Genomic DNA, 10,058 nt, shown 5'->3' on the forward strand with positions numbered 1-10,058 from the left:
CTCCTTCCGGTGTAATGATGTACCGGATGCCTATCTCTTCCCTCCAAAGTCACAACTCCACGCAAATGTTTGAATAGGTCACTCAATCATCATGCAGGTCCGCTGTATTACCATAAGCTTGAAATATTTCTAAACTGTCAATCAAAGTCAGAGTCAAGTACACACTTCTAAGGACTTTCAAGGTTAAAATGGGGCTTAGGTTTAAGGTGGATGTATATTTGGAAAGTAGTGTAAAAGAACAATGAAGTTAAGCTCAAACTACTTTGGATATTTTCAGTTTAACTTGATTTCACCATTGACATTAAGAGAAGTACTAGAGAACTTGATTTACGAGACATATAAGTAATGTTGGTCTCATACAAACTTTTCTTTTCATCTCATCTTGATCTTTTTATTTTTTTCTGCACAATTACAAGTGCTTTTCATGATATGAGATGTATTCATGTAACAAAATCTTCTTAGTTCTCTAATACCCCACCCCAAACTTAGAAAGTTGCTAATTACAGGAGCAACCCCAAACTTGCACATTTCATACAACCTAGATAGCTTAACTTCATTTTAAAATCGGACATTCATGCCTAAAGCTTGCTAAGGTTGTAATATGTTTCGTTACCGAACAAGGGGTCAATACCTAATGGCTCAATTTGGCTTCACAAAAGATTCATATTAGTTAAACAAGGTAGGCTCAAAAAGGCTCAAGGTACAAAGCAATTTTCCTAAGTGTGTACATAACAAGACCAATCAACACATAAAGAAATATCGCAAGTTCTAGAAACAACAGTTGCATGGAACACTCATATATGTAAAATTGGAAAAAATTTAGGCTATGACCTTACAAGATGAGTTATCTGGGAGTTGTGTTCATATTCTTGATTTGCCGTATACTTCCCATTGCATCCATTTGGCATCACCCTCCTTTGAACTTCTTGATATATCATTGGCATTTCACTGTTATGAGACTGATAGTTTTCCATAAACAAACAGATCCATTAATAACAAACAAAGGAAAATAATTCAAATGGGAAATTGAAATTGAAATTAAACCACACAAACAAACCAAAAGTACGACAGAATTTCAAAGTGCATCAAGCTAAAGACATGAAAACAGAAACAGAAAGTGTCGCGTCATTTTTTGGAGATCAAGGCTATTTGATTAGCTTTTGACTCACTTTTTATTTCACGACTTTGAAAAAATTTATTTAAATTGGGGGGTCCGGGGGTTGGTTATATTTAGGGAAGGTATTAGCACCCTAAATATTCGTAGTACTCTACGAGAATCTTTTGGTTTTATTTAACATTTTGTGCTATAAACTTGCTTGCTTTTATTTTTTTTTAAAATGAAACTTTGAAATGATTAAAAAAAAGGAAGACCTAATTATCTACATTTTATTGATTTGGAAGGACGAGTGTCCTCTGCCTACGTACCCGTGAGGGATCAAAACCTCGTAGTTCGGGGTTAAGAAAATGACGTTTGATTTGTTTTGGTGTTTTTTATTAATTTTGAAAAAAGGTTTTAAAATAAAAGCCAAGTGGCAAATGAGTATATGTTTGTATTTTTTATATTGAAAGAAAGATGACTCAAAGTATGATTAAAATTGATTTGATATTTGATTAACAAAGAAAGTAAAAAGAACGATCACTTGATTGAAAATCAAGGTTTATTATGAAAATATTTTTTGTGATTTTTGTTATTTGAATGTTTTTGTTGTTTTGGAATAATAAATGAAAATTAAACTAACGGAGCAATAAAAATAAAAGCGCGTGGATTTTTGTAGTGACGTTGGGTCACCACAAAATCCCTAATCTATTTTTTTTGTATTTTTTGATATATATAAAGCGGTAAAGAAATAAAAGACACACACACACACACACACTTACTTTTCTCGTTTATATTTACATTGGACCTAAATACATTCTAATTGCTGGAAAATAAATGACAATAATTAAAATGCTAAATAAAAATAAAATAAAATGCTAAAAAGAAATAAAATGCAAGAAAATAAAAGAAAGGGACAACCGAAGGGACAAAAATTACCGAAGGGACAAAATTCCGAAGGGACTTATTCCGAAGGGACAGAAAAAAGAGGGAGAAGAAAAGAATAGCTCGTCAACACAAGCTAAATGAGGGAGAAGAGAGAAAAGTTCTTTGACAACTCAAGAGAACTTTTGGTGTGTGAAATTGTGAAGGATGAGAGCTCTATTTATAGGTTATAAGGTTGATGAAAAATGGAAAATTGGTTTAATGCACTTTGATGGGGATTTGAATGAGATTGATGGTTTTGGAATGTGATTTGAATGATTTTTCAAATGGGAGAGTTGACATGTAAAAATGGCATGATTGGTGGCACACTTGAGAACGAAAAAAAAAATTGGACCTTGACACTATATTTTTTGACAATTTTTGGACTCATTAAAAAAAAGTTAATAAAAACCTAAAGAAGTAATTAAACGAAAAAAATAAAAACAAAATGGTAAAATGGAAAATAAAAAAATATAAAAATCAAGACTGAATAAAAATGAAAGATAAAAATAAAAACTAAAAGTTTAAAAAAATGACTAATAAATTAAAAAAGTGAGAAGAGGTATTGATGATGAAACGCGTTCCTGATGAAAAATGGGAAGAAAGTTTTGACTCTACACTGATTATGGCATGGCTTGGAGGAAAACTATTTTGGACCCCTGGACACTTAATTTTGGACTCATTGACACTTTGGTTTTTTTTACTTGGACAATAAAATAAAAGTGACTAAAATAAAATATGAAAAATGACTAATTAAAAGCTCAAATAAAAATTGGAAATAAAAACTAAAATTATAAAATTAAATAAAAGATGGAAATTAAAGAGTAAATAACAAATAATAAAAAAAATAAAGAAAACTAAAATTATAAAAATATAAAGAGCGAAGAGGGCCCGACTCGGAACCAAACATGAGGTATTTTAAGATACCTTTCTGCTGAAATTTCCTTTGAAAAGTCAAAGACTATTCAGGGTCAGACAATGTATGAATGTAGGATGTTATGTCAAAAATTGGGGTATAACAGAAAGCATAAAGTCTGAAACATAAAACATAAACATAAAACAGCAGCTCCAAATGTAAGACACCATCACTCCTCGTCCTCCTCGGTCTCCTCATCATCATCAGCAACATCATCCATCTGCTCACTAGCCATCTTCCCTCCTGCAAAGTCGGCACGAACACGACCTTCCCTCTCACCAGCACGTCTCCTCTGCTCTATGAAGTAGTTCTCCATGGTTTCCTCCGTTCCAAAGCGTTGATAGGCATTGCTCTGAAGAGGTCTCTGACGTTGCTGATCAGCAGCAAGGGAAAGCTCTGCACCAAAGAATGGACTGTCCACATACAGCTGTGATGAAGTGTCTTGGGCCCAGTTGGCCATACCACATATATAATCGAGCATCATCGGGTGTAGAGGTGGATATTGAGGCATGTCCTCCTGCATTGGTTGTGCCTGAGATGGTCCTTCGTCAGCTTGGTGCCCTTGTTGTCCTTCACGGCCCTTCTTCTTCTCGAACTTCACCATGGCAGTGTCATTGATCACTCCTTTGGATTTGAAAATGATGTCTCCGAGTTCTTCCGGAACACCCTCCTTTTTGCACAAAGCATTGATCAAACAACAATGCCCCAAAGTGACTGATGATTCACAATCTGCCATTTCTTGAATGCTTATATTGATCAATCTTCCCACATTGATCCCATATCCAAAGATAATAGCCTCCAATATGAATAACCTATCCATAGGCAACTCAGAAGTAGCAGAAACACTCTCCACATTAGAATGGATAAATGAAGCCCAAGCCTTATAGAGTGGCTTGAGATCCACCACATCCATCCGGGTTGGAATTCCAGTGGCCTTGGACCTCACATAGTCAGCACCTATTTCACCAATTTCATACAGAATTTGCTGAAGAACATCATCAGATGGAAAGTTGTTGGTGTTCTTTTGTCTTCTAAACTCCACATGACAATCTCTTGGAGCTTGCAGCCCTAGCAATGCATTGATGGCTCGAGGACTGTAATCAATCTTCTTCCCTCGAACAAAAGATCTATTGTCCTTTCTCCCAAAAGCATTTGCGAAAAATTCTAGAGCAATTGTTCGGTTACTCTCCTTTGTGACCAAATTGTTCAACTTCATCCACCCAAGAGCCTTCATTGTTGTTTCAATTTGCGGGTAACGTTGAAGATTGAGAAAGTCAAACTTCCTTTCACCCGAAAATTTGAAACCTTTGATGTATTCAAATCTTTCCGAATGTGCTTCATCCTTAAACTTCGCATACTCGGGTTGTTGGGATGGTTGGGTTTGTTGAGTCTTTTTGGTTCCCCTAGCACGTTTGTGAGATGATGAGGCCATTTGTGGGCTTTGTGTGAGATTGGGTTTGAAAAAGGGTTAGGTTTTGTGAAAAGTGGGTGGGGTTGAATTTGTGAGAAAATATGAAGGTTATATGAAATTGATGGTTAAGGATGTTTGAATGAATGATTGGGGTGAAGTTTTGGTGATTTAGGGATGAAGTTGAGAGATGGAAGATGAATGGACGAAATTTGGGCAGAGTTTGGTTAAGGTGAATGATGAAAAATGGGAGAAATGGGTTGGTTGCATATATAGAGGAGCGTCCATCGTGCCACGATACGGGGTCATCGTGCCACGATGGTGGTTTTGTAACGGTCAAAAATTTTGAAACTGCTACCAACGTGCCACGATTATACACAACGTGCCACGATCATAAAATCTGGGCAGATAATCGTGCCACGATGGGAATACCATCGTGCCACGAATAATCCAGTGTGCACATCTTGTTGCTTGGTATCCCATCGTGCCACGTTGAAATTGCATCGTGCCACGATGGGCATGAATTTGAACATTTTTTCTTCTTTTCAAAATCACATTTTTGCTGTTTTTGTTTTGTTTTCAAAATAAAAGCAAAAAGAACAAATAAAACATACCTGAGTGGATGAAAATCCGATGGGTTGCCTCCCATCCAGCGCTTCTTTAACGTCAATAGCTTGACGTATGATGACTTCTAGGGATAATCGAACACCACTCCCTCTTTGTCTCTTGGATGGCCACTTGAAAACATGTCTTCTATGTTGGGAGGATGCACCTTCTGATCTTTCTCCTTTTGTTGCCCTATACCTTCCTTGACTGGATTATCTTCAATAAATTCTTCCACATCATTCATCTGGTAACAACTAGGGTTTTCAAGTCGATGCTTCATTGCTTCAAAGATGTTAAACACAACTTGTTTGCTATGGAAACACAACACAAGCTGTCCCATTTCAATGTTAATCAAAGCACGACCCGTTGCAAGAAAAGGTCTTCCGAGAATGAGGGGCATCTCTTCATCTTCAGCCATGTCCAAGATCACGAAATCACCCGGGAATACTAGTTCATTGACCTTGACTAGTACATCTTCAAGTATACCAAAAGGATGAGAGATTGATCTATCAGCTAGTGTGAGAGTCATCCTTGTTGGCTTCGGTTCACCACATCCAAGTTTCTTCATCATTGATAGAGGCATCAAGTTGATACTTGCCCCTAGATCACATAAAGCTCTTCCGATGTTTATTGGCCCAATGGAGCAAGGAATAGTAAAGGCACCGGGATCTTTCAACTTTGGTGGAAGTTTCTTTTGAAGAATAGCACTACAATTCTCAGAGAGAGAAATGTTTTCATCATCTTTGGGCTTTCTTCTACCAGTTAACAACTCCTTCATGAACTTGGCATATATTGGCATTTGATCAAGTGCTTCAATGAAAGGGATATTAACCTGGAGCTGTGAAAAGATATCCATGAACTTTTTGAACTGACCATCTTCCTTCTTCTTCTTTTTGGCCAAATGAGGATAAGGAAGCTTAACATATGATGGAATAATTTGAGGCTTATCCCCATCCTTCAATATCTGGCTCTTTGTTCTCCTCAAGATGTAGTCTTCATCTATCAACTTCTCATTTTTTTCTTCCTCCATTTTTCTCTTCCTTTCATTTTCAACTTCTCCTTGTTCATTTTTCTTTTCAACTACCTCCTCATCATTCTTTTCAACTTCACCATTTTTTTCTTCTTCCACTACTACTTCCTCAACCTTCTTTTGGACAATAGGTGGCAACACCTTTCTGCTTCTCAATTCAATAGCATTGCAAGATTCATTCTTAGGGTTCTCGGTTGTGTTACCTGAGAATCCTACTTTGTTTTGTTCGGACAGTTGCTTTGCTAATTGTCCCAGCTGAGTTTCAAGCATCTTTCTTTCAGCTTCGTTGTTCTTTCTTTCAGCTTCTTGACTCTTCTTCATTTCTTCAAAATTGCCTTGAGTCATCTTCATGAAGTTGATCATTGTCTCCTCTAGAGCTGATGGCTTTCGTTGCTGCTGTTGTTGTTGAGGATTGGGCAGCAAAGGATTCAAAGTGTTGTTATTTGAATAGCTCAGATTAGGGTGCCTGTTGATACCTGAATTGTAGTATTGATTGGATCTTTGGTAGCTTCCCATGTAATTAGCTTCCTCAAATGATTCTTCAGGTAGGCAGTCTCCATTCGGATGCCCTTCTCCACATAAATCACACCTTACAGCAGCCACATGTTGTTTGTTGGCTAGAGTATAACTATGAAGCTCTTTGGTGAGAGTCTCTAGTTGCTTGTTCATTGCGGCTTGGTTGGCTAAGATAGCAGTTTGGTCACTCACCCCAAACACTCCTCTTTCTTTCTTCTTAGCATCAGCACGATACTCATTGCTAGCCATGGTTTCTATCAACTCTAAAACCTCATGATCAGTTTTGCTTTTCAAACTACCCCCAGCTGATGCATCTAGGAACATCCTATTGTTGTAGGTTAACCCTTCAGTGAAGATTTGGAGATACTGTTTTTCGGTTAACTCATGGTTGGGGCATCTTTTAAGAAGCAAATTGAATCGCTCCCAAGCATCATAGAGTGATTCACTTTCTCCTTGTTTGAAAATTGATATCTCCATCCTTTTATCCCAAAACTTGGACATAGGGAAATATTTTGCTAGGAACCTAAGTTCTAACTCCCTCCAATTGTCGATGGTTCCATTAGGGATGGTTAGTAACCAATCTTTGGCTCTACCGGTCAATGTGAATGGGAATAGCCTAAGTTTCTTTTGACTCTCAGTCACGGTGGCAGGGGGCACACAAAACTCGCACGTTTCGGCGAAACGACTTAAGTGTTCATGAGGGCTCATAGTTTCTGACCCATCGAACTGTTTATCCCTCAACCCATTCAAGACAGTGGATTTGATATCAAACGCAACTGGGTTAGCAGGTTGAAAGGTATGAGTCAATTGACCTCGGTGTAATGCTAACCCATAATCCCCCAACTTTGGTCTAGGTGGTTCTCCCATGACAATAGGATCAGGGGAAGTAATTGTTTCAGTTTCAAAGATGGCAGCACTTGGTAACTGCTCTCGCGCAGCTGGTGGAACAGATTTGGACAAACGGACAGCTTTCCGATTGGCTTTCGCAGCCTTTTCAATTTCAGGATTGAATTGCAAATCGTCTGCACCCCTTCTACCTCGCATAACTAACAAAATACCTCAGTAGCACTGCTCAAAACAAGATAACAATAACAGAAAATTTATGACAGAAATTAAATGACAGAAAAATAAATTGCAGAAATCCTAATCAATAACGATATTGCCTTGTTGAAATGATTCAACAGTCCCCGGCAACGGCGCCAAAAACTTGATAGATAATTGGCAAGTGTACCAACGTCTATCGAAGTAGTAAAATATCGATCCACGAGGACTGTATTTAACTTCAACTTAACAAGTTCGTTATTCGTTAGGATGTAAAAGTTTATAAGGTTGCCCTAGGCAGTTGATTGTTGATTGTAACAAACGGTAAAGTAAATTGCGACAGAAATTATATAGAGATGAATGATTAAGCCGTAGAATCCGCTATTGCTATATATGAGATAATTGTCCTCTCTCTACTTCTCAACTATTAATCTTTCTTTACGACAAGTTAACAAAATAGTGTTGATCACTCTCGCGCATCAACACCCATCCCTAAGCTAGAATCGCCTACTCTATCACGAGTCTACGTGGCAGCAATAACATTAGGAAGCAATTATAGAACGTTAACTTATGTGTCATAACCCTCAATTTCCCATCTCTGGGCTCCTAATGTTGAGTTAAACAGAGTTACTAGATCAAGATCAAAAGCCAGGGTTAGTGGTCATTTGGTTCCCAAAATCAGTTCTTAATCATAATTGAAGTAGTTATGGTTAGTGGTCCTCCAACAATTACTTTAGAAAGGCATTAAACACAAGTAAAACTGAATAAAGACTGATTAATATTGATAATAGAGAGAGTACAACTACTGATTCATATATTACAATAGCATCATCATGGCTCAATCAAACTATAGTTTAGCTACTCATAACTGAACTATCATAAGCATAAATGATAGAAGCATACATAAATTCTTACCAACTTGAGAGTTGGTATGACTCTAAGAGCTTGCACCTTCGTTTCCTTGTTCCTCTATGCTTAAAATCCCATAAAACTTCTGTGTTTAAAACCTTTGCCCAAGCTTCTCTTTTATAGACACATTTTGGTGGCCAACAGACTGTACCATCGTGCCACGTTGGTGAGTCATCGTGGCACGATTAGACATCAGATGCACGCTTGTCAGTAGATCGATCGCACTCACAGGTTGGCAGAACGCACCATCGTGGCACGTTGGGGAGTCATCGTGCCACGATTGTTCCAGTGAGGACAGCATTAATTTTGACCTAGCATCGTGGCACGATGAAAGGCTTCGTGGCACGATGGCTTGCACTTTTAGGCACTTTTCTTCTTTTATCCTCTTTGAGCACTTGTTCCCAATTTCCTCTGATTTAGCCATGAATTATAGGTAGTTGTCTCTCTTTATGTTACAAAAACAATACAAATAACAACTAAAAACATGCAATGACAGACAGTCATCAATAGACCTGATGATTTGCCAAATGAATGGCAGTTTGGCTATCACAATATATCTTCACACACCCTTGACTAATCCCCATTTCTCCAATCATACCTTTCAACCATATGGATTCCTTGACCCCTTCAACAAGGGCTATGTACTCTGCTTGAGTTGTTGAAAGGGCTACAACTGATTGTTGATTTGTCTTCCAAGTTACCGCTGTACCGAACAAAGTAAACACAAAACCTGATAGAGATTTTCTAGTGTCTACATTACCTGCATAGTCCGCATCCACATATCCTTCCAAAGCATCCCTTCCTGGCTGTGACCTTGTATACTTCAGACCACCTTTCAAAGTCCCATTCAAATATCTCAGAACCCACTTCAAAGCTTGCCAGTGCACTTGACCCGGATTTGCCATAAACCGACTTATCACACTTATTGCATAGGATAAGTCCGGTCTACTACAAACCATACCATACATGATGCTTCCAACCCCACTTGCATAGGGAGTACCCTCCATCTTGATTTTCTCTTCATCGGATTGAGGACACTGCTTTATTGACAACTTTGTGTGATGACCAAGAGGAGTGCCAACGACTTTAGAATCTTTCATTCTGAACCGCTCCACCACTTTCCTCAAGTAACCTTGTTGAGATAAGAACAACTCACCTTTGTTTCGGTCCCTTATGATATCCATACCAAGTATCCTCTTTGCATTACCAAGATCTTTCATCTCAAATTCATCATTCAATCTTTTCTTGAGCTTCTGAATCTCTTGCATGTCAGAACTTGCCATAAGAATATCATCTACATAAAGGAGAAGGTAGAGAATGACTTTCTCATTCCTCCTCATCATGTAAACACAACTATCATAGTTGCTTCTCACAAAACCAGCCTTTATAAGGAACTCATCAAACCAACGATACCACTGCCTTGGACTTTGCTTCAACCCATACAAAGATTTCTTCAACAAACACACTTTTGTATTATCTTCCACGAAACCTTCTGGTTGTTGCATATAGATAGTTTCTTCCAACTCTCCATGTAGAAATGCGGTCTTCACATCCATTTGTTCTAACTCAAGATCATACATGTTAACAATCGCCATAAGTACCCTTATAGAAC

The 10,058-nt window shown here is 37.9% G+C and overlaps 1 protein-coding gene and 1 non-coding gene across 4 annotated transcripts; one reads left to right on the forward strand and one right to left on the reverse strand.

Moving 5' to 3' along the window:
* Positions 1-4,909: 4,909 nt before the first annotated feature.
* On the reverse strand, positions 4,910-8,953 carry LOC146918136 (uncharacterized). 3 transcript variants are annotated; one of them, XM_085719802.1, is made up of 2 exons: positions 8,453-8,953; positions 4,910-7,529 (listed from the first exon to the last, which is right to left on the reverse strand). In XM_085719802.1, exon 2 carries the CDS (start codon positions 7,361-7,363, stop codon positions 5,036-5,038), a length of 2,328 nt encoding a protein of 775 aa, XP_085575928.1. In that variant the 5' UTR covers positions 7,364-7,529; positions 8,453-8,953; the 3' UTR covers positions 4,910-5,035. The 3 variants fall into 3 exon arrangements, with proteins under 3 accessions (XP_085575928.1, XP_085575929.1, XP_085575930.1); XM_085719803.1 differs by having other exon boundaries at positions 4,910-7,533; XM_085719804.1 differs by having other exon boundaries at positions 8,441-8,953.
* On the forward strand, positions 6,876-6,982 carry LOC146918137 (small nucleolar RNA R71). The gene has a single exon (XR_015017241.1). It is a non-coding gene; the product is annotated as a small nucleolar RNA R71 (small nucleolar RNA).
* Positions 8,954-10,058: the final 1,105 nt, after the last annotated feature.

Source organism: Medicago sativa, chromosome 6 (assembly GCF_051527215.1).
Source record: "Medicago sativa cultivar Bolivia chromosome 6, Bolivia_mono, whole genome shotgun sequence".
Lineage (NCBI taxonomy): Eukaryota > Viridiplantae > Streptophyta > Magnoliopsida > Fabales > Fabaceae > Medicago > Medicago sativa.